Below are 25,494 nucleotides of genomic sequence, written 5' to 3' on the forward strand. Positions count from 1 at the left end.
TATTAAAAACTAATAACACTAACGCAAAAAATCCACAAGGACATCACTAAGTAAATCTGTGAAATTGATTCTTAAGCATCCTGTACGGCAGCTGCAGCGCTCTCCTGGGAAAGGCAACTTCACTCACCACAAGTACTAATCGCTTTTCAGGCTATCCGTCTTCAGCATTCCCTCTCCAGTGCTCACATGTGAATAGACAAAGTAACTTCACAGAGCTCGTATTTATAAAGTAGAGTTATTTTATTTTATTGAGTGAGTGCTTATTTGCCCAGATTTGTATCGTAACTAATGTAAAATATTACCAATTATCTTCATTTTAAAAATTTAAGTATTTTGTACCAAGAGTTTCTTTAGAAATTAACCTGTAACAACAATTCTGGAGGAAGTAAATAAATAATTAAATCCACTGAAGCTACCACAGAAAGTGCTGAAATTTGCCTGGATGAAAAAAAAACCCTGGAAAAACGGTCCCATGCAAAACGCGAAATTTGTCTCCAACTAACTTATTTAGCTCCTTAATCGAAAAAAGCTGTTTAAAACATATGTTATCGAAATATAGTAGCACTTTTGCAACCTCTTGGTAGAGACACGGAAAACCTACCTGAGGAAAACAACGTAGATGTCCTAGATAGTCTTAACGTAGAAGGATTTGTCTCTAAAACGGGAATTACAGTGCAGGTCTCGAAGACAGATGTAAGATTGGCAGCATTCTCGGAACGTTTTGCAAACCGTCCCTGTAATTCTTTCAAGGCCACAAGGAATTCTCCAAACCTTGCCTTTTCGTTAAAATCAATTAGCTTAGTGGACTGGACTGTGTGTATTACAATTTGTCTCTTCTACAACGCGATATTCTTTTTAAATGCAGCCCTGTAAAACCAAAAATAAATAGTTTCTCCCCTTGAAATGTCTTACTGTGAGCGGGGTGTGCAACTAAGTCCTTTTAAAGTGCGAGGACTGATATCCATTCCGGATGTTGTAATTTTCGTGCCTGACGGGTATTCCCTTCATAAATTCAAAAACTGGGGGTTTTAAATCGAAAAATCGTTTCAGGATCTCCCTGACCAAAATAATTTGCGAATATATTTGGTCTTCATACCATTCTTTGAAATTCATCGAAAACTGTTGCAGCTGACAGTGGAATAATGCACCAACTTCAGATATTTTACTATTCGTACCACCAATTACATCACGTGCTCCATGCCTGCATATGTTCAGAACAATGAATCGCATCTATCGATAGTTGTAATTTTTTGCTGTTTCATAGTCAATTAAATCTTTTAATTCTTTCTGCATGGTACCGTAATGTCGTTTCATAGCAAATTTGCAGTAATCGTTGATTATGTGACTGCATAATAGATATCGAGAATTCTAATCTGTCTCTCTTTTGCCATTCCCATTCAGTTTTAAAGACTTGTGAGAATAGACAGCTAGATTACCTCTTTTCTGCAAACAGTGACAGGACCTGTGGTCGTCCCTCATTCCACGAACAAACACCGAAGGGTGAACAGCGATGACGACACGATTCTGCGAACTGAAGAGAATAACAAATGAAATTTCTCGCTGTATTGGGTACTTCCGAGAAGGACCGGGCAAAGGCGCCATCCATCAGTAATGCTGGAATTAAATGTGGCATTGGTCCACCCTTAGCTTTGATGACAGCTTCCTCGCTCCCAGGCATGCATTCAATCAGGTGCTGGAAAGTTTCTTGGGGAATGCCAGCCCATTCTTCACGGAATGCTGCACTGAGGAGAGGTATCGATGTCAGTCGGTGAGGCCTGGCACCAACTCGGCCTTCCAAAGCATTCCAGTGGTGTTCTATAGGATTCACGTCAAGACTCTGAACAGGCCAGTCGATTACAGGGATGTTATTGTTGTGTAACCATTCTGAGCAGGCCAGTCGATTACAGGGATGTTATTGTTGTGTAACCATTCCACTGTGCATTATGAACAGGTGCTCGATCGTGTTGAAAAATGCAATGACCATTGACGAATTTCTCTTCAACAATGGGAAGCAAGAAGGTGCTTAAAACATCAATGTAGGCCTGTGCTGCGATAGTGCCACGCAAAACAACAAGAGGCTGGCACAGCCCCTTCCATGGAAAACATGACCACACCAAAACACCAGCACCTCCGAATTTCACTGTTGGCACTACACGTTGGCAGGTGACGTTCATCGGGTATTCGCCATACCCGCGCCCTCCCATCGGATCGTCACATTGTGTACCGTGATTCGTCACTCCACACAACGTTTTCCCACTGTTAAATCGTCCAATGTTTACGTTCGTTTCACCAAGCGAGGCGTCGTTTGGCATTTACCAGTGTTATGCGTGGCTTATGAGCAGCCGCTCGACTATGATATCCATGTTTTCTCACCTCCCGACTAACTGCCATAGTACTTCCAGTGGATCTTGATATAGTTTGGAATTCCTGTATGATGGTCTGGATAGATGTCTGTCTATTACACATAAGGACCCTCTTCAACTGTCGGCGGTCTCTGTCAGTCAACAGACGAGGTCTGCCTGTACGTTTTTGTGCTCTACGTGTCGCTTCATGTTGCCATTTCACTAGCACATCGGAAACGGTGGACCTAGGGATAGGAGTGTGGATATCTCGCGTGCACACGTATGACACACGTGACACCCAATCATCTGACCACACTCGAAGTCCGTGAGTTCCGCGCAGCGCCGCATTCTCTTCTCTCACGATGTCTCAAGACTACTGAGGTCGCTGACGTGTAGTACCTGCCAGTAGGTTACAGCACAATGCACCTAATATGAAAAACGTATGTTTTTGAGAGTGTCCGAATACGTTTGATCACATAGTGTCTGACACTCATGCGGTTTGGCCCTCGGTGGCCGTCCCTGATTTAAAACTTTGGCGAACGTAACAAGAACTGTATACGGCAAATACAGCCACCGTAAAGAACTAACGCCACCATATAACCATTGATGACCAACATCAGACACAAACTTATGAGAACCGAGCAAATCTGCTACTTGAGAAGCCTTGGAGACTGACTTCTCATGGATTATAAAAACACAGTAATTCTGCACTGCCGTTCCAGCTCATGGGGCATTGTTATAGAGGAATACGTTGGTATTAAATTAGAAAGAGATCTTCTGAATAAACTTGAAGATTTATGTTTAAATTCTGCATAGAATCCAGCTCTCTTCCTGATGAAACAACAGAAAGACAGGATTATTAATATTTGCTCACCCGTTGGTAATTGGTATTCTGACTTTGCTCGTCGTTGGTTGTGTAATGGTGCTAGTTTCTTTTTTTTTTTACCATGTGTGTGTTTTCTTTCTACATCCGTCCCATTACGGTTCTTGACTGGCTTAGCCGCGCCTAGCGAGGGGTTCAGTTACCATGCAGAGGGCTCTATTGTTTCGTCTGTACCTTGATACATCGGCAATTGCAAAGACGTCATCCGGCTGCTTTTCCATATGCTGCTTGAACAATACTATATTTTCCATTGTTATGTGGACAGAGTAGAGCCCTCACAACGGCTGAAACTACACTCAGTTTTCCAAGGCAGAGCGATTGTGGTAGATTCCGTAGCAAGTGGCAAAGTCGTACTGTAGGTGTGTAGACGTGTATTTCACCTGTGGACGCAAATGTTTGATACGAATTAAGTAAATACCATTATCTGTCCAAGAAGAGAGGGGAAAGGTGTGAAATTTTAAGGTCGAAAAGACATACTCCTCAAGATGAGGGGGCTCCTGAAACATTATGGAATACTACACAATGTAGCATGTAATCTTAGAGATACAAGTTCTATAAATCAATAGGCATGGCTTAACAATAATGTGACACACTTGTGAGACAGAAAGTATTTATATTCAGTTTTAAGTTGTTGAGAGTTGGTTTCGACCAGTTTGATGGTTATTTTCCGCATCTAGCTTTGGGTTACACTTTTCTCAAACAACTCTACAAACGTAGCTTTCGGAACAAATTTCGTTACAAATTAGTTATGCCAGGAAACACTAAATCCATCAAGAAGATCAAATATGACTTTTTTCCACTTCAGTTGTGACAGACATTTAAAAAATCGAAGGCACGGTAAATACATCAAAATGATCACATGTGACGTTATGTAAGATTTACGGATGGCATCAATCTTAAGTTGAACGTTTCGGAATGATTACTTCCTGCTCCTCCAGTTTCAGGAGTATTAATCTGTGACATTCTAAGTTATTGTTATTGATAACCAGTAGGTTTTAACGATATTTATTTTGTTATAGAATCTCTTTTCTCTCAATCTGATTTGTTTTTCTATTATAGATTTCTTTTCTTATTTTCACCTCGTCCTAACAGTACTGTTGTGTTGTTATTACTGTGGTCTTCAGTTCAAATACTACTTTGAAGCAGGTCCCCACACTATCCTACCCCGTGCAAGCCTCTTCATCTCTGAATAACTACTGCAACCCACATCCATATTAACCTGTTTATTGTATTTGGGCCGAAATCTACCTCTAAAATTGTTACCACCTGAGCCTCCCCCTCCTTCAAGTTCCGTGGTGAGGTTTCCAGACCATTCAAAATCAGAACAGGATTAAGACAAGGAGATGGGTTGTCACCTACCCTATTCAACTGTGTGTTAGAAAAAGTTATTAGAGAGTGGAGGAAGAAAACGACTGAAGAAGGAATACAAAAAATCAGATTAGGAAGAATAAGGGATGGATTAGAAGTAGATTGCCTCGCTTTTGCTGATGACTTAGCGATTCTGGCAGGAAGTTTGGAAGAAGCAGTCAAACAGATCAATATTCTGAATGAAACAGCAGAAAAAGCAGGACTGAAAATCTCCTTTGAAAAGACAGAGTACCTAACCAATGTAAAAGAGGCACCGAACAATATGATTACAAAGTATGGCCAGATAAAGAAGGTTTCTAACTTCAAATATTTAGGGGAAATCATCCAGCCCAATGCTTCAGATAAAGAAGGAAATAAAACAATCATCATCATCATCATCATGTAAGACTGATTATGCCTTTCAGCGTTCAGTCTGGAGCATAGCATCCCTTATACAGTTCCTCCATGATCCCCTATTCAGTGCTAACATTGGTGCCTCTTCTGATGTTAAACCTATTACTTCAAAATCATTCTTAACCGAATCCAGGTACCTTCTCCTCGGTCTGCCCCGACTCCTCCTACCCTCTACTGCTGAATCCATGAGTCTCTTGGGTAACCTTGCTTCTCCCATACGTGTAACATGAGCCCACCATCTAAGCCTGTTCGCCCTGACTGCTACATCTATAGAGTTCATTCCAAGTTTTTCTTTGATTTCCTCATTGTGTACACCCTCCTGCCATTGTTCCCATCTACTAGTACCTGCAATCATCCTAGCTACTTTCATATCCGTAACCTCAACCTTGTTGATAAGGTAACCTGAATCCACCTAGCTTTCGCTCCCATACAACAAAGTTGGTCGAAAGATTGAACGGTGCAGAGATAACTTAGTCTTGGTACTGACTTCCTTCTTGCAGAAGAGAGTAGATCGTAGCTGAGCGCTCACTGCATTAGCTTTGCTACACCTCGCTTCCAGTTCTTTCACTATGTTGCCATCCCGTGAGAATATGCATCCTAAGTACTTGAAACCGTCCACCTGTTCTAACTTTGTTCCTCCTATTTGGCACTCAATCCGTTTAAATTTCTTTCCCACTGACATTACTTTCGTTTTGGAGATGCTAATCTTCATACCATAATCCTTACATTTCTGATCTAGCTCTGAAATATTACTTTGCAAACTTTCAATCGAATCTGCCATCACAACTAAGTCAGCCGCATATGCAAGACTGCTTATTTTGTGTTCACATATCTTAATCTCACCCAGCCAGTCTATTGTTTTCAACATATGATCCATAAATAATATGAACAACAGTGGAGACAGGTTGCAGCCTTGTCTTACCCCTGAAACTACTCTGAACCAAAAACTCAATTTACCGTCAACTCTAACTGCTGCCTGACTATCCATGTAAAGACCTTTAATTGCTTGCAAAAGTTTGCCTCCTATTCCATAATCTTGTAGAACAGACAATAACTTCCTCCTAGGAATCCGGTCATATGCCTTTTCTAGATCTATAAAGCATAGATACAATTCCCTGTTCCACTCATAACACTTCTCCATTATTTGCCATAAGCTAAAGATCTGGTCCTGACAACCTCTAAGAGGCCTAAACGCACACTGATTTTCATCCAATTGGTCCTCAACTAATACTCGCACTTTCCTTTCAACAATACCTGCGAAGATTTTACCCACAACGCTGATTAAAGAGATACCTCTGTAGTTGTTACAATCTTTTCTGTTTCCATGTTTAAAGATTGGTGTGATTACTGCTTTTGTCCAGTCTGATGGAACCTGTACCGACTCCCAGGCCATTTCAATTATCCTGTGTAGCCATTTAAGACCTGACATTCCTCTGTATTTGATGAGTTCCGACTTAATTTCATCCACCCCAGCCGCTTTATTGCTCTGCAATCTATTGACCATTTTTTCCACTTCCTAAAATGTGATCCTATTTCCATCATCATTCCTATCCCATTCTACCTCGAAATCTGAAACATTACTGATCGCATTTTCACCTACATTGAGCAACTCTTCAAAATATTCCCTCCATCTGCCCAAGGCATCCACAGGATTCACCAGCAGTTTTCCTGACCTGTCCAAAATACTTGTCATTTCCTTCTTACCTCCCTTTCGAAGACTGCTAATTACACTCCAGAATGGTTTTCCAGCAGCTTGACCCATAGTCTCCAACCTGTTTCCAAAGTCTTCCCACGATTTCTTCTTCGATGCTGCAATTATCTGTTTGGCTTTGTTTCTTTCTTCAACATAACTTTCTCTGTCTACCTGGGTTCTGGTATGTAGCCATTTTTGATACGCCTTCTTTTTCCTTTTACAGGCTGTCTTGACTGTATCATTCCACCAAGCTGTTTGCTTCATCCTACTTTTACACACTACTGTTCCAAGACATTCTTTAGCCACTTCTAGTACTGTGTCCCTGTACCTTGTCCATTCCTTTTCCAATGACTGTAATTGACTACATTCAACTAACTGGTACCTTTCTGAGATCGCTGTTATGTACTTGTGCCTGATTTCCTTATCCTGAAGTTTCTCCACTCTTATCCTCCTACATATGGACCTGACCTCCTGCCCTTTCGGCCTCACAATCCCAATTTCACTGCAGATTAAATAATGATCAGTGTCATCAAAGAATCCCCTGAATACACGTGTGTCCCTCACAGCCTTCCTGAATTCCTGATCTGTTATTATATAATCAATGACAGATCTGGTTCCCCTGCCTTCCCAAGTATACCGGTGAATGTTCTTATGTTTAAAAAAGGAGTTTGTGATTACTAAGCCCATACTGGCACAGAAATCCAAGAGTTGTTTCCCGTTCCTGTTGGCCTCCATATCCTCTCCAAATTTACCCATAACCTTTTCATACCCTTCTGTTCGATTTCCAATCCTGGCGTTAAAATCACCCATGAGCAGAACACTGTCCTTGTCCTTTACTCTAACAACTACATCACTGAGTGCCTCATAAAAACTATCCATCTTATCTTGATCTGTCCCTTCACAATGCGAATATACTGACACAATCCTAATTTTCTTGCTAGACACTGTCAAATCTATCCACATCAGTCGTTCGTTTACATACCTTATTGCAACTACGCTGGGTTCCATTTCTTTCCTGATGTAAAGCCCTACACCCCATTGTGCTATTCCTGCTTTGACGCCTGACAGGTAGACCTTGTATTCTCCCACTTCCTCTTCTTTCTCACCCTTTACCCGAATGTCACTAACAACTAAAACGTCCAGCCCCATCTTACTTGCAGCCTCTGCCAGCTCTACCTTCTTCCCAGAGTAGCCCCCATTGATATTAATAGCTCCCCATCTCATTACCATTTGTTTGCCAAGTCGTATCTTAGGAGTCCCTGATTTGTCTGTTAGAGGTGGGACTCCGTCACCTCCAAAGGTCCGAGGCATTTTGCTCTGATTATTGCCAGAATCATATTTAGAGTACCAGGGAAGCAGGTTGCTAGCCTTACTTGCCCCGAGTCCCATTTGGTTTTACCCCTAACGGCTGACGCCCGCATCTCGTGGTCGTGCGGTAGCGTTCTCGCTTCCCACGCCCGGGTTCCCGGGTTCGATTCCCGGCGGGGTCAGGGATTTTCTCTGCCTCGTGATGGCTGGGTGTTGTGTGCTGTCCTTAGGTTAGTTAGGTTTAAGTAGTTCTAAGTTCTTGGGGACTTATGACCACAGCAGTTGAGTCCCATAGTGCTCAGAGCCATTTGAACCTAACGGCTGAGGGACTAACCGGTGGATTTGTAGTCTTTGCCGTATGAGCACAAAGGTGACCACGACTCAGAATATGTCCGAGATGCCCAGCCTTATTTCAAAGTAACTGGTATCCCGACTGTCGGGACCACTCACTTGGCCACTCATACGTTGCCCGTGGTTCATGAACTAGGACATGACTACAGGAACCCACACCATGAACCACAAGAAAATAAAACAAGAACAAGAAAAATGGAAATGGCATTCCAGCTAACAAAGAATTTGTACAACAAGAAGTCAGTATCAATTAACGCAAAAATAAGGCACTACAACACTGTGATTAAGCCAGAGTGTCTGTATGCATCTGAATGTTTAGCAATGAACACTAACAAGGAAATGGAAGCTATAGCAAAAAAGGAGCGAAAAATCATTAGAAGAGTACTTGGGCCGAGGTTTGAGAATGGGACTTGGAAGCTTAGAAGTAATAGAGAAGTGTATGACAAAATTGAGAAATTTGGAGATACTATGAGGAAGAGAAGAGTAAGCTTTTACGCCCATGTGAAAAGAATGAATGATGAAAGGCTGACAAAGAAAATATTCATGTTTTTTGACAAGAACCCCAGAACCCATATTACCTGGTTCAAAGAAGTCAAAGCAGACTTAGAGGAGATGGGTACAGGAGAAGATGATATAACCAACAGAGACTTAATGAGAGACAAAATTCAACATTTTGAAGGATTTGAAGTGAAGAAGAGAAGAACTGGAGGAACAGTGTGGACAGAAGACCGAAGGGAGCAGTACAGAGAGAGGATGAAGACATATTGGCAGAAGAGAAAAGAGGAGGAGCGCAATAGGAGAAATGTACATTGAACATTAGTTGTTTAACGCGGTCCCTAGACGGCCAAAATCGGAATAAAAAAATAGGAAAGGTAAGGAATGGTTGAGCCCAAACAAAACAGCAACTCACCGAACAGACACCTGGGCGTATCCACAAAAGATAATGTTAGGCATCTAGTGGAACAGCAACTGTGCGGTGTACAATTAATTGCTTCCTCGAGGTGTAACCACCACTCATAATGTTTATTATCGGAAAATGAGACGTCCTACAGTCGGAGTCCCAGAACAACGACCAGGAAGACAGGCGAAGTGATGGCTACTCCACGATAACGCACGCTCGCGTTCTGTTAGTGACAAAAGATACTATACAGGAGTTGTGTTGGGAAATCTTTCCACATACACTTTATTCGCTTGATCTTGCTCCCCGGGATCTTCACTTTACCCGCTCTCTATCGAACAACCTTCAAGGAACTTACTTCCTGGATGAAAATGCGCTCCGAACATGGCTCGACGAGTTGTTCGCCTCAAAGCCACTCAGTTGCTACAGCTGCGGAATGGAAGAGTTATCCCAGCATTGGCAGAGTGTTGTAAATAGCTAAGGAGAATATATTATTGATGACTATGTGATGTGCCTATGGAAAAACACTATGAACTTACGCATAAACCTAATAATATTAGGGATTTCGTCATATATTCACTGACGACCACTTTGGAGGAGGAATTGCGGAGTAGCTGCATCACTACAGTGACAAATGTTCGTGGAATGCATTAGGTTGTCCGGACACGATTAACGGGCAGACCCAGATTTCCAAATTTTCATTTCCGTCTTTCCATTATGCAGCCGATGGTTGTCCATATTCACAATTGCGAATACATTTCATGTATTTCAAAACTGGTGTAGTTATCGTATTTATACGCCGCGCAAGCGACATTGATTTAAAATGCCTCCCTTGTACGGGAATAAAAATAATTGTTCTACGAGTGCAGGTAGTTGACACATGGTTGACGATACGTTGAAGGTTCGATCTGTCAGCGGAGCGTGCTCGGAGAGTTTAAATGTAAGTCGGTCTCTCGCTATAAGCGGGAAATTTGGTTTCGAGTCCGGGTTCGGCATAAATTTTCATTGTCGTCTCTCCATTATACAGCCGATGATTGTAAATATTCGTAAATACGATTCCCCTATATCTATAAATGCTATAAATGTAGTTTGCCTGTCTTCAACGTATCTTCTAAGATAAGACACACAGTCAGACCAAACTGATCTTTACCGACGTCGCTTCTGTACGTTTTTCTATTCTTTTGTAAATAAGTCGTGTAAAGGCTTCGTAGCAATAATTTATTAGAGGATGGTTTCGGTAGTGTTTACGCCTATCAGCGCCTACCTTCACTGATATTGGACGTATTATATTCTTGCTGATATATGAAGATATTTCTCCTGTCCCATATATCTTGTGTGCCACGTAGAATAGTTTTGTCATGGCTAGTTCACTGCTATACGAATACAAACATATCCAAGATGTGTAGTAATAGAGCTAGTAAATATTCACAAGAATCTTTAGTGAATATTACTGAGGGCTTGGGTCTACACCTAACTCTTTTGATACGCTAGATTTAGACATGTGAGGAGGTAATCTCAGGTCTGTAAATCAAAATGTTGCATCAGTCGCCTGAGACACAATAAAGTTTGATTGTATCTCGTCACATTTCAGTCTTGGGTCACTACATAAGTGAGATAAGTAATCGGTAGATAGAAAATGGACAAAAATCGCTCAATAATGGAAAGGCATCTGGACCAGATGAGACACCTGTGACGCGGTTCTAGGCGCGCAGTCCGGAACCGCGCGACTGCTACGGTCGAGGTTCGAATCCTGCCTCGGGCATGGATGTGTGTGATGTCCTTAGGTTAGTTAGGTTTAAGTAGTTCTAAGTTCTAGGAGACTGATGACCACAGCTGTTAAGTCCCATAGTGCTCAGAGCCATTTGAACCATTTTTGAGACACCTGTGAGATTGTAAACCTTTTCATTTGAAGCAGTGTTATCGTAGGTCGCACAACGAAGGATACCTAGTGACTGGAAAACAGCGCAGGTTGAGGTTGGGGTTGTTTTGGGGGAGGTAACCAGACAGCGAGGGCATCGGTCTCATCGGATTAGGGAAGGGCGGGCAAGGAAGTCGGCCGTGCCCTTTCAAAGGAACCATCACGGCATTTCCGTGCAGCGATTTAGGGAAATCAAGGAAAACCTAAATCAGGATGGCCGTACGCGGGATTGAACTATCGTCCTCCCCAATACGAGTCCAGTGTGCTAACCACTGCGCCACCTCGCTCGGTCACAGCGCAGGTCATTCTCGTTTTCATGAAGGATTGTAGGAGAGTCTCTAGTCCAACACTGATGATCCAAAATAATATGAACGCCTGCTTGGAACTCAGTACAGCATGGATTTTGCGTAACATGGATTTAACAATTCCTTGGTGGTTTTCCGGAGGTCTGTAGCGCCAGATATTTACGCACAGTCACGAACTTCTTGTGCATTAGAGACTAATGTCTTGTGGGCTCGGAGTCGGGAGCCACGAGCGTTCCATCAGCTTCAGATGAGGTGAATTTGGGGCCTAGACATAAATGTGAGTTCGATGTCATGCCTGCCTGCTGTTGCCTTTAGTTAGAGGTCCCATGAAAGTTAATGTGAGTGACCCCATTGCATAACACTCTCTGGGCGGCCTGCGTCCGTGACATATAGCATTTTCGAGCAGACATTCGTCTGGATAACGGTATGTAAGGATACGGCCATCGACTTGGTGTGATAAAAAACGAGATGCATCCGACCAGGTAATCCATTTCCATTCTTCCATGGTCCAATCCCGTTGATCCCGTGCCCACTGCAATCTCAATTCCTCATGTAGTTGGCCCAATCTGGGAACACGTAGATGGCGACTAATGTTGAGCTCCATGTCCAAAAGTGCCCAACGAACGGTGCGTTCCGAAGTACGTGTGCCTGCTATAGGTAACCGCATATCCCACATCACAGAGCAGGCAAGCCTCTGCCTCCACGGTCTGTGATAAGGTGTGAGCGTTCAGTAACTTGTCGTCTACTCCTGGTTTCACCTTGTTTGTATCACCTACATTGTCTTTTGACAGTAGCACGAATACAGCCAGTCGGCTTATATGTTTACGAAATGATCATTCCCACGCGATGGGCCATTACAAAGTCCCTTGTGTCAGTGGATTTCCCCATTTTCGGATCATAATGTCACTACAATTATTTCCCATTCGCAGTGCTCCGCTTATAGCGGGTCCTCTAAATAAACTTTCAAACTTGTGGGACTTGGAGAGTGGACTGAGTGGACAATATTTTGAATTGGAACCCATGTCCGGGAACATACGGTCCAGGCTTACAATGCTTTATGTTTGACCACTGCCAATAATAATAAGAAAAATAATGATAGTAATACCAATACAATGTAAGTACTGAAGCAATATAGTCGCCAAAATAAAGTTACTGTTGTATTTTGCTGTCAGTTAGTTAGATTGTTATTGCAAAGTGAATACTGAAGTAATTTCTGGTCTATAGCGAGAATTACGTACAACGCGGAGAAGGCGGTTACGTGAAATATTTATGCATATACGGGGTACGCTGAAGTGACAAGAGTCGTCGGATACCTTCCAATACCGTGTCGTACCTCCTGCCCGCTGTGGTGCCGCAACTCGACGTGGCATGGACTCCACAGGTCGTTGGAAGTCCCCTGCAGAACATAGACCTCTTTCCCAGAAAATACAAAAGAGTATCTCGAGATTCTGCAAAAGGTCGTTCTCAGATGACGCAGATCCTACAACATTATCGAGGTAATCCACGCAGCACTGTATCTGGCTCGTAAACTCACCCAAAAATCTTCGGAAGTTCGCTGACGCCCTCACTGCACAGTCTGATTAGCTTTGGTATTGGAAAGATCCAAAAGGCATGTTTATCACCATGAATTTCTTCGCGTTCTCGTCTAGTTGGAGCTGCAGATAGATATCAGCAAGATCAATCTTGGAGTAACGAGCTCCTCTTGCTGCCTTCTATGTCCACTCGTCGGGGCGAGGGTTTGGGAAGGAGCCAAGAAGAATCTGCGGTTTCACAGTAGTGATGAAATCCGCAAATGTGCGAATACTTGCCTCAGTTTTCCGGATTGATCGAACAAGCGAAGTCCAAGCGATACTAGAAATAGGTTTGGGGACACCCAGTTGTACTAAGTGATGCATTTTAGTCTCCGCGGCGTCACGCACTGCTTGTGGTGCTTGACGAGTACACCAAGACTGATGATGAGGACCCTGATTGCAACGTAGTGTGTGCTTAGAAATTAGTAGCAGTACTAAGTGTCTCAGAAAAAATACCCTTGAATTTTGGGCAAGGTGAGTTAACTTTTTCAGAAGACTCATGTGGGCGAACAAAGTTAACTGAGTCATTAGTACAGAATCTAAAGTGTGAAAGTAATCTAACCAGAAAGATTCTGCACGTCTATGCGGTTGACAACTAAGAAATGAGCAGTTGTTAACAGTAGAGATGACGAAACGACCTGTGGTGGGTATCGTACCCCGACTGTAGCTAACCAGTTTCTGTCTCGACTGTGTTAGAGTCAGAGAGCCCAGTTGTTTACAGGTTGAAAGGTTAATTAAAATGGTAGCTGATCATGTGTCTACGTAAAAGGTTACCGTTTTGTCTCCGTGCTTGAAGCCATAGGAGCCTTCATTTTCCCTGAGACAGTCTGCAGAAACTGGCATTGGCTCTCCACAAAGGCTTCTCTAGTGAAGAAGGCATAGTTATGTCAACGTTATGCGTAGAACCAGGAAAGGAACAGAGAAACTGGTAAGTGACACACGTTACAGTTAATTGCAGTAAACGCTTGACACATAGGCTGTTCTATTTACGGTCCTGACTATATTACTGGTCTCACGACATCTCATCCTCGTCTTCACTGTTGTCTTGGAGACGAATTCCAGGAATACAAGAGTAAAATAAAAAACTTCTTTATTCTAACAAAGTACAGTATAAATAGAAGATGTGTACGCACAATTGTGAAAACGAAGTATGGGTCAGTCTAGGAGGCGTCCTCAGATAGCCAAGGTGGTTAAGATGACTATTCACTTGAAGCGGTCCGATGCGAATTTTCATATGACATTAACAAATTGTGCAGCTGATGTCTAATCTTATTCGTAACTGCGAATACATTTGTTCTGCTTCATGTATCTGTAAATCGTAGCAGCGCACGCATTTCTGAAGGTCACTGCATAGTACATAGTAAAACAGAGGCATTGCAAAATAGTAAAGAGCAAACGGTTGCTTTTGAGAGAAATAACATTCTTTAACCTGAGTGACAACAGGTTGGATACGTGACGTACGTAGCCGTTAGTTAGTCACTAGCGTAACTAGTAAACACAAAGTATTCACTTATGTAGTGACGGCAGTAAACAGCACAGTTCCTAAAGCAAAATTTGTCAGAAGCACTGAAGTAACAAAAGCTATCAATGGTAAATGCTACAGCGTGGCTGCTGTATAAAGTGAAGTATTCAACAGCTCGTTCTCAGGTTGTCTTCGGCGATGCTAGAGAATCCGTAGCATAGTTCCGTACCTAGTGAAGGTGAATATCAATGAGTCGGCATCATCCAGGAAGCGCAGTCAACGGCGAGCGTGCCTCTTTTTTGCTGTACGCTGCTTTTATAGCCCCTAGATAAGTGACCAAATTATCATCTCTACAGTGGCACGTGCGTTGTGAACAGATTATTCTCTTCTTAGTTTCTTTCGGCGGCGCGGTGTCACAGGCCGCCATGTTCTCCTGGTATATGCCGTAGCCATGGAGACCCGCGTCATCAGCGTCTTCTGTCTCCATGGTGATGTGCTCGGAGTGAACATAGCTCATAAAAATGAACGACAGTTTAGTTTTACAACGCTTTCGTTGGGACGGTGATAAATCGTTTAAAGAAATTCCATCGCTTAAAATCTTCTCAGTCTCACAGAACGTGCTTTGCAGCTGTGATTAAATTACTGAGAATATACACTCCTGGAAATGGAAAAAATAACACATTGACACCGGTGTGTCAGATCCACCATACTTGCTCCGGACACTGCGAGAGGGCTGTACAAGCAATGATCACACGCACGGCACAGCGGACACACCAGGAACCGCGGTGTTGGCCGTCGAATGGCGCTAGCTGCGCAGCATTTGTGCACCGCCGCCGTCAGTGTCAGCCAGTTTGCCGTGGCATACGGAGCTCCATCGCAGTCTTTAACACTGGTAGCATGCCGCGACAGCGTGGACGTGAACCGTATGTGCAGTTGACGGACTTTGAGCGAGGGCGTATAGTGGGCATGCGGGAGGCCGGGTGGACGTACCGCCGAATTGATCAACACGAGGGGCGTGAGGTCTCCACAGTACATCGATGTTGTCGCCAGTGGTCGGCGGTAGGTGCACGTGCCCGTCGACGTGAGACCGGACCGCAGCGACGCACGGATGCACGCCAAGACCGTAGGATCCTACGCAGTGCCGTAGGGGACCGCACCGCCACTTCCCAGCAAATTAGGGACACTGTTGCTCCTGGGGTATCGGCGAGGACCATTCGCAACCGTCTCCATGAAGCTGGGCTACGGTCCCGCACACCGTTAGGCCGTCTTCCGCTCACGCCCCAACATCGTGCAGCCCGCCTCCAGTGGTGTCGCGACAGGCGTGAATGGAGGGACGAATGGAGACGTGTCGTCTTCAGCGATGAGAGTCGCTTCTGCCTTGGTGCCAATGATGGTCGTATGCGTGTTTGGCGCCGTGCAGGTGAGCGCCACAATCAGGACTGCATACGACCGAGGCACACAGGGCCAACACCCGGCATCATGGTGTGGGGAGCGATCTCCTACACTGGCCGTACACCACTGGTGATCGTCGAGGGGACACTGAATAGTGCACGGTACATCCAAACCGTCATCGAACCCATCGTTCTACCATTCCTAGACCGGCAGGGGAACTTGCTGTTCCAACAGGACAATGCACGTCCGCATGTATCCCGTGCCACCTAACGTGCTCTAGAAGGTGTAAGTCAACTACCCTGGCCAGCAAGATCTCCGGATCTGTCCCCCATTGAGCATGTTTGGGACTGGATGAAGCGTCGTCTCACGCGGTCTGCACGTCCAGCGCGAACGCTGGTCCAACTGAGGCGCCAGGTGGAAATGGCATGGCAAGCCGTTCCACAGGACTACATCCAGCATCTCTACGATCGTCTCCATGGGAGAATAGCAGCCTGCATTGCTGCGAAAGGTGGATATACACTGTACTAGTGCCGACATTGTGCATGCTCTGTTGCCTGTGTCTATGTGCCTGTGGTTCTGTCAGTGTGATCATGTGATGTATCTGACCCCAGGAATGTGTCAATAAAGTTTCCCCTTCCTGGGACAATGAATTCACGGTGTTCTTATTTCAATTTCCAGGAGTGTAGATGTATACAAAGTAATGCTACTGAAGACGCTAGGTCACTAAAAACACTTTCATAAGCAGAAACTCTCTCAAAATATAATTCCATGCAGTACTAAATGAAATCGAGCAATGCCTGTCAACTTACTCATTTATTCTTACTTCTATAAATGCAGTGGCATGAAAAGCACTGATTGCAGTGATTACTCAGAATATAGATGTATACAAAGTAATAACGGATGACCGTCACACATTGATGTTACTGCAGACGCTAGGCCACGAAAAACTGTCTTTCATAAACAGAAATTCTCTCATAATATAATTACATGCAGTACTGAATGAAAGTGAGCAATGCCTGTCAATTTTCTCATTTATTCTTTCTTCTATAAATACAGTGGCATGAAAACCACCGATGGCAGTGATTTGTTTGGGAAGTTTTAGATTAAGCTCTCCTTTCCAGTTTAAGTTCAAATGGCTCTGAGCATCATGGGACTTAACATCTTAGGTTATCAGTCCCCTAGAACGCACAACCACTTAAACCTAACTAACCTAAGGACATCACACACATCCATGCCCGAGGTAGGATTCGAACCTGCGACCGTTGCGGTTATCGCCGTTCCAGACTGAAGCGCCTGGAACCGCTCGGCCACATCGGCCGGCCCAGTTTATCATCGACATCTTCCCCACATATTTTAAGAATTCTGCGTAAATATTACCTTATGGACAGAATTTATTATTGGGTATCCGACATTGTTCAGAATACCTAAATGCAACGTGTGTTCTTCTATTTTTTTAATATTTTTTATTTCATTTTCTTTTTTTTTTTGTACGTAAAATGACCACCACTCAATAATACTTTTAAAGTCGTTGTCTCCATTTTCTTCCATTACCGTGTGACATCATTTTAGTGTTATTACTAAAAATAACGTTTTATAGGTATTATTAGTTAAATAGAGGTTTTAAGTAAATCAGAAATAAATAGCGGGTGGCACTCCATCATCGGCCTACATGTTCATTGTTGACGTACTCAATGCCTATACATTGAAATTTGCGATATGGTGTTTCAGGGCTTCGATTCTCAGAATGATACATAATTCACATCTACGAAAGTGTTTCATGTGTGGCGTGTAGCAGCAGACAGGCTCATTCGCCAGACACGTGCGCCAGTCTGAACAAATCCGCTATGTAATCGTGCTGCAGGAACTTGGCAGTCCGTGCGCAAGGGAGATTTGAATATTATACAGTTCCACGATTAATCTCTATCATAGAATGTATTCTCCGCTTGCGTTATTTCCCTGCATTCAAATTTTTACAAACAGCAGGGTATATTGATTAGTAAAGCAAATTTGAAACATGAATACGAAAATTCAGGTAGCCGAGAGCTGATTATTCGGGATTTAGTTTTTCATAAAAACTTTTACGAGTGTTAACGCACACAAAATCCTCTCTATATTTGACGTCAGCCAGGGATGGCCTCTGGCGTCCGTGAAAAAATTAAAAGCACTGATCACGGAAGGCGTTAGAAACAATTTAGATAGCTGCTGAAAGCGAAATACGAGTTATCGGTTACATACACCTACGTTATTTTAACAGTCCGCGGAGGATTATTAAAGCAGGTACTGTATAGCGCAGATAATGTAGAGGAAAAAGGCGTTATTTTCCAAAAACCGAATACAACCTCCAGAAGAAATAAACTAAAACCGAACGCTCTGCTATAGCAGAGGGGTGCAGCTAGAAAAATCCTTGTTGAAAAATTATAAATGAATATCTTAAACTTCTAACTGCGTGAAATTTTATTCCCGTATTATACAGATAGTACATTGTTTCGACGATATACTTGTACGTATTATGCCAGAAACAATTTCAGTACTTTGTAGAACTTCCCTCTATAATGTAGCTTTGCAATCGTCGAGAAGAGGACAGACATGTCTCTTGCCTTGGAGATAGTTTTAGCGTTCTATGCTTCTTCTGCCCCCAAAAATTTCCAAGAAATGTCGCTGTCAACGTAGACGAGACATGGTACCCTCCCACGTAATCGCAGCCGTGAACAAGTACGCTTATTACGCTGGCTGGTGCAGTTGGTGCTGAGTAGTGACCATTGCGGTGAACGTGCGCGTGTACTGCGGTCTAATGGAGGACCACAATTCCCTACTGTTATCCAAACGGCAGCAGACTGACTCCTGTGTTGTTTAATCTTTCCATCATTGGTGGGACCTTAGGAATACAGTCGTATGACAAATTGGAAGATTTCCTCAGACGGAAATTAAATCATGTTCAGTTTTCTAAATTGTAACATCATCAATTTCGAGGTCACTAGCCTCATCTTCAGATGTATCTGTACACATTAAAGAATTACAATAAACCAGTTGCATTACTTACTGATTATGTGTTCAGCTCTTGCGGTACTGATAGTAGTTAATGCCCTTATGTTAAAGTCAGAATATAGATAGAATTACAATGTCACATATTCAGAGGCAAGAAATTTTATACAACGAAATTGTTCAATTTAAATGTGTTGAATGCCATCTAATAGTGTTTACTGGTAGGTTACACCTATGCAGTAGGAGAGTGTGCTACACTCCTGAGAATTTGTTTATTTTTATATTATTATTATTATTATTATTATTATTGGTAGTTGTAGTAGTAGTAATAGTATTTGCGAGCACCAGTCAAAACATTCTTAATAAAAAGGTAATATAAATGTCGTACCTATTCTAATTTCTAAAATATCGCGTTGGAGTCTTACTATTTAAGTGTCGAGGACATATGGGCATTGTGTTAATGGGACGTTCCAACCGTGAGAGTAGAAAATTGGTACTATTCTATGTTAGATTGGTTAGATAATCATAGGGTAAAATTAAGTATGCGATTCATCTTTCAGGACATAATAGGGTGAATAATAGTTACTGAAACCAACCAGTAACAATAATGTACTGCACCCGTCAGTCTGGCTTTAGCTGCCGCAGCGGACGCACGCTCCTCAAGTTTGCTCCGTGAACGTTCAGTGTTTACGCCAGTGTTTTCGTGTTTTGTGCTCGTTTATTGACGTTTTGCACGTGAATTAAGCGTTATCAATTGAGCATTTGGTCTTCTTTCGTGTCATCTTTCTACGAAGTGCCGTTGGGATTTCGGCGTTGTCCGAGATTTCTTCGCTGCAGAACACCATGGCAAACTCCGTGAGAAAAAACACCGTGATTTTCACCTTAGACAAGTACACCCATCGAGTACAGCCCTCTGCACTTGAAATACACGACTGGATTACCGAGGTAATTGGCCTTCATTCTGAATCTGTTCATACCATGCAGCTGGACTCTGATGAATACTGCATTTTTGTAAAGTTTAACGATTCCGCGAGTGTAGACCGCTTTCTGGCAAAATTTGGTTATGAAACGGAATTTATACACCGTGATGGTACTAAAAGTACTGTCAAACTCCGGAATTCCGAGTCTGTAATTAGGAATGTTAGGGTTTTCAATATTCCCACAGAAGTAGATAATTCGAAAATTAAAGATGTCCTTTCAAAGTATGGAGTTGTCAGGCAAATAGTCAACGAAAGATGGGCTTCGCATTTCAAGCTGCAGTGCTTTAACGGCATTCGCTCCGTGGAGATGGAAGTGAAAGCAAACATTCCATCCCACATCTTTGTTGACGGGCACAAGGCGCATGTTATGTACTCAGGGCAAACCCCTACATGTCATGTATGTAACGAGTCTGGTCACCTCCGTCAGGACTGCCCTCGCCGTGTATTTGTGCTAAAAAATAACCTTACGCAACGCCGGAAATTAACACTCAACGATTTGTTGCCAGCCAGTAATACAACAGAGCCGGCGGCGGTCGTGGATCCTGTTACTACCTCTGAAAATGTTGCACTTCATGTTAATGACTTTCAGTCTTTAAAACCTGCATTAACTGCTGAAATTCCGTCCCGTGACAGCGAGATTCCCACAAAAAAGCGTCCTCTAGAGGACACTGAAAGAAATGTTGATGAGGACTCTTCCTGTGAAACACCCGTTGCCAGGAGGCCGAAGCCCAGTCCTGAAGATCTGTTGGAAGTGGAAAAAGGAGATGAAATGAAGGTCGATGTGGCTCCCACTTCCGCACAAGGACTTACACCGCCACGAACAGATAGTGACGCAGCGGGTAGTGACTTTTCACGGAAATGTGACCCTGAGCATGAGGTCACGGCTGAAATAACCGCATCAAGTGCACAACCCATACAGCGCGAACCGTACGAGGAAGTACCAAGTAAACAACCTGCTGACTCCGAAGCGCAACGCCGCGCCGAAGGAGGAAATAAACAAGCATCACCGCCTCGCCAGCAAAACAACACAACAGACACCACGCCGGAACCAAACATTGACGACTCGCAAGCCACGGCCGTTGCCCCATTCAGCCACCGCCGGCGGCTGCGACCGACACCGGGTCTTGCTGTCACGCGTCATCAAGCGAAAGCCACACCAGAGAAGAAAGAAATCAAGAAAAAGAATATTAAATATGAAGTCATCAGGGCCAACATTGACGAAGAGAAAGAGAATGGCCACAGTGACTTATAGCAATGCATTGTCAGGATTTCAGGATACTTTTCTTCTCAAGCTCTTTGTTTAAAAGCAGTGCAAATTTTTCTAGGAAGTTAGTACATGTAATGGGCACACAGTTTGTAAAGATCGTGCCTTGTAGGGAAGCACGTTTGCTGCTATAATCATACCGAACCTCATCCCAAATAGCTTCTTCCGGTATGTCTGTGCTGCAAGCTTATAGCATTACTACTATTAACATTAATAAAATACAGTCACCCTTGAAATTGGCAGCACTAAAAGAGTTCTTGTACCAGTCCGGAACAGATATCGCGTTGCTACAAAAAGTTGCGATAACGGAATTTCGGATCCCAGGCTTTTTTGAAATTGTTAATGTTTCTACGGAAGCCAATATCGGTACAGCCATTCTTATAAGGGAAGGCATTCCGGTGACTGAAATCGAACGACTAGAATCAGGAAGAGCCATAGGCATAAAAATTTTCGATGTGACAGTGATTAACCTTTACGCCCCATCAGGAACTTCCCAGAAATTGGATCGTGCGAAGTTTTTTCAAGATGAACTGATTTATTTATTGAGGAAAAATCCGTGTTCTCTTATACTAGGTGGAGATTTTAACTGTGTTTTAAACCAGAAAGATCAACAACCCAACTTCAACTACTCGCCACAGTTAAAAAAGTTAGTAAGTGATCTACACCTTGAGGACTTCAGCACCCGACGTCAGTCGGGTTCACGTATATAACCAGCCACTCCCGCAGCAGACTAGATAGAATTTACGTGTCACCAAATTTGAAAAATTATTTATTAAACGTTGAGACTATTCCCGTGTATTTTAGCGATCACAGTACACTTTTAACTTGCTTTAATCTAAGTGTACAGCCAACCCGTCGATTCAGAGACCAATGGAACTTAAATATCTCTGTTTTAACTGACGAAGAACTGGAACAGGAAATAATGTTTGCGTGGACTATGTGCCTCCGCACAGTGGACAAGCACCCAACAGTCATTGACTGGTGGACAAGGAGGGCTAAACCAAGGCTGCGGAAAGTTGTCATGCAGCATAGTGCAGCGAGGCACAGGGAGTTGAGGAATACAATGGAGTTTTATTATAAAGTTTTAAGAGACTTATATCAACAGGCCCATGATGACGTAATTCGTCTGAATGATATCAAAAAAATAAAAGCCAAGTTATTAAGCATTAAACGGCAACAGATGGAGGGACTCAAAATTAAATCGAAAGCCACATCAGCCGTAGCAGATGAAACAGCTTCTCTGTATCACTTGGTGCGGCATGCTAAAAACAGACGTCTAACTTTAATTGATGAAGTCCAGGCGCATACTGGTACGAGGCTCACATGCCAGAAACAAATACTGGACGAAGTCCACAGGTACTATGAAACCTTATATGCCCCTACCACAGTGGAGGATGCAGCTCTCGAGGACTTTCTCACTATTTTAGGTCCACAGTTGTCGGGAACAGACAACGCTGACATCCTGTCACCTATTACTAAAGATGAAGTGCATGAGGCAGTGCGTAACTCACCTCTCAACAAATCTCCGGGACTTGATGGCCTCCCTGTGGAGTTTTATGCCCGCTACTGGTCTATAATTGGGGACAAGATCACTTCCATGGCAAATGAGGTCCTGAACGGAAAACCGGTCCCTGCAGAGTTTAAGGAAAGTAAAATAGTACTGATTCCTAAGAGTAAAGGCAAGACCAACTTAAACAATTTTCGGCCTCTTTCACTACTAAATTCTGATTACAAAATAATTTCGCGTATTATCAACAAAAGACTCTCTGCCTTTTCCAACAAAATATTGAGTCATCACCAATCTTGTTCTCCGACCAGAACGATATTCGAAAGTCTATCTGCATACAGAGACGTCATTGTAATTACCTCAGTGACAAGTATAAAATGTGCTTTAATCTTTATAGATTTCAACAAAGCTTTTGACCGCGTTAGTCATAGATACCTCTTTGCGAAGCTGTCAAGAATGGCTTTCCACCCCCAGATTGTGAACACGCTAAGGAATATTGCAACAGGTATAAATACGAAAATAGCAATCAATGGCCAAACATCTAAACGCATACAGATAAGGCGAGGGGTTCCACAGGGCAGTCCCTTATCAATGTTTTTATTTTCAGTATCATTAGAGCCCTTCCTCCGCACTGTCCACGCAAGATTAACAGGCATAACATTGAGTGGTGAGAAAACTGTCATACGAGCTTATGCTGATGACGTGGGCGTTGTAATAAGGAATAAGGAGGAGACACTGGAAAGAGAAATCCAAAGGTATTGTCTAGCGTCGGGAGCGACAGCAAATGAAAACAAAAGTCAAATATTGAATCTACGGTGCCTAGATCACCTTCGACTGGCATGGGCAAAACAAGACAACAAACATAAAACTTTGGGAATAACCTTAATGGCATGTCCGATGCGGATGGCTGCTTTTAACTGGACGGAAACTAGGAGGAAAGTTCATGGTGCTGTAATGGAGAAAATCCATCGAACTATGGACCTGGTGCAAAAAGTCAGATTCATCAACTCCTGCGTTTTGTCTAAAGCGTATTTCACTGCGCAGGTATTTCCAATCCCTAAACTAGTAGCGAAAGGGATCATGTCCACTGTTACCAATTATTTATGGCGAGGAGACATATTCAGGGTTGGTGCGACTACGGTTATACTGGATGTCAGAAACGGGGGCCTCGGTTTGGTGGATATTCGCAATAAAGCGTCTGCTCTGTTCCTCAAACGGACTTTCCATATACTCAGAGAACTTCCACAATGTATAACCACAAAGCTCTTTGAGGCTGTGACACCCCAAAGCCTGCAAGCACCGATTGATGTGCGAAGGATTAATGCCCGTCTGCAGTATGTGAGGAACTTTTTCCTGGAAGCAAGTTATCTTAGTGACGAAATCAGAAGCAACACACGTATCACAGCGCGCGACATCATACTTGAAAGGAAGTTAAATGAGGGTAGAAACAAAATTGAAACGAAATTCCCAAATTGTGACTGGAAAGCTGTATGGCGAAACATCAACTATGCCGGGCTATCTACAGACGCTATTTCCGCATGGTACAAAACAGTTAATAATGCCATCAGCACCAACGAGAGACTATATGGGATCGGTTTAAACCAGACACACCTTTGTGGAAAATGCAATCTGGTGGATACACTCAGCCACAGATTCACCTGTGGTGGCAATGTGCATAACTGGAATTGGATCAGGCAACAAATCGCGTTTCTCACCAGATCCTCTACGCAATATATAACGCCGTCGCTCCTCCTGAGACCGGACATGACATATTTTCCGAAATTAAAAACCAACGCCATTAGCTGGTTACTGGGAAAATATGTTAGTTATGTCATCCACACACTTGGGTCGGACAACGAGATAGAATTCCGCGTTTACATGAAGTGTGAATATGCAAAAATCAGCACGTATCGCAACCACAAGAAGCACTATGGCAACATGCTGAAGATCATTTTTGAAAGAATGGTTGTTGGTTAAAAATGTGAAACCACTACAACACCTTGAACGAGAACGAACGGAAGAAAAATAAAAGTCACTTGGTTCCTTATTATTATTTACTTTAACCTTGCTTCCGGAACTTTTTTTTCTTTCTTTTTTATCAGTGTTCAGTTTCTACTCAGAGAAGAGGTTTCTTTGTCTTTCTTACATCGGAGAATGGGAATATTGTGTAAAGATTTCTGCACTCTTAGTGCTATGACCCAACAGGGAACATGAAAAAGGGGTGGGAGGGGTTTGGGCCTCGACGCACTGGCGGTGCCGTGAACAGACCCCACTGCTAGTGCGGCGTGTACTACGCCCTGACCATCCTAAATAAATAAATAAATAAATAAATAAATAAAAATAAAAATAAAAAAAATAAAAAAATAATATAAAATAAAAATAAATAAAAAGAAAATAAAAGTGGTTAATAAAAATTGGATTGCTGGAAGAAAAGATGGATAAAAAAAGTGGATGGAAAAAAAGCAAAAAAAAAAGTGGTCTAGGGGTAGCGTCTTTGATTCATAATCAAAACGTCTTCGGTCCCGGGTTCGATCCCCGCCACTGCCTAAATTTTGATAAATAATCAGCATTGGCGGCCGAAGACTTCCGGCATAAGAAGTCAGCCTCATTCTGCCAACGGCCTTGTCAAAGAGGGTGGAGGAGCGGATAGAGGTTCAGGGCACTCTCTTGTTCTAGGGGTGGGAAATTGCCCCTAAAGGCGGAAGAATCAGCAATGATCAACGACATGAGGATGCAGAAGCCAATGGAAACCACTGCATTAAAGACACGAAACGAATATCCACAGGACATGTGGCCTGTATTTGAAGAAGTGTCATGATGATCTCTCCATTGGCAAAAGATTCCGGAATGGTCTCCCATTCGGATCTCCGGGAGGGT

At 43.1% G+C, this 25,494-nt stretch overlaps 1 protein-coding gene across 1 annotated transcript in view; it reads left to right on the plus strand.

Moving 5' to 3' along the window:
- LOC126095483 (mediator of DNA damage checkpoint protein 1-like) overlaps positions 1 to 21,098 on the plus strand; it is an 81,378-nt gene extending 60,280 nt beyond the window's left edge. The window contains exon 3 of the mRNA XM_049910273.1: positions 20,436 to 21,098. Coding sequence (XP_049766230.1) covers positions 20,436 to 21,098 — 663 coding nt within the window. The remainder of the gene's footprint in view (positions 1 to 20,435) is intronic.
- Positions 21,099 to 25,494: the final 4,396 nt, after the last annotated feature.

Source organism: Schistocerca cancellata, chromosome 8, assembly GCF_023864275.1.
Source record: "Schistocerca cancellata isolate TAMUIC-IGC-003103 chromosome 8, iqSchCanc2.1, whole genome shotgun sequence".
NCBI lineage: Eukaryota > Metazoa > Arthropoda > Insecta > Orthoptera > Acrididae > Schistocerca > Schistocerca cancellata.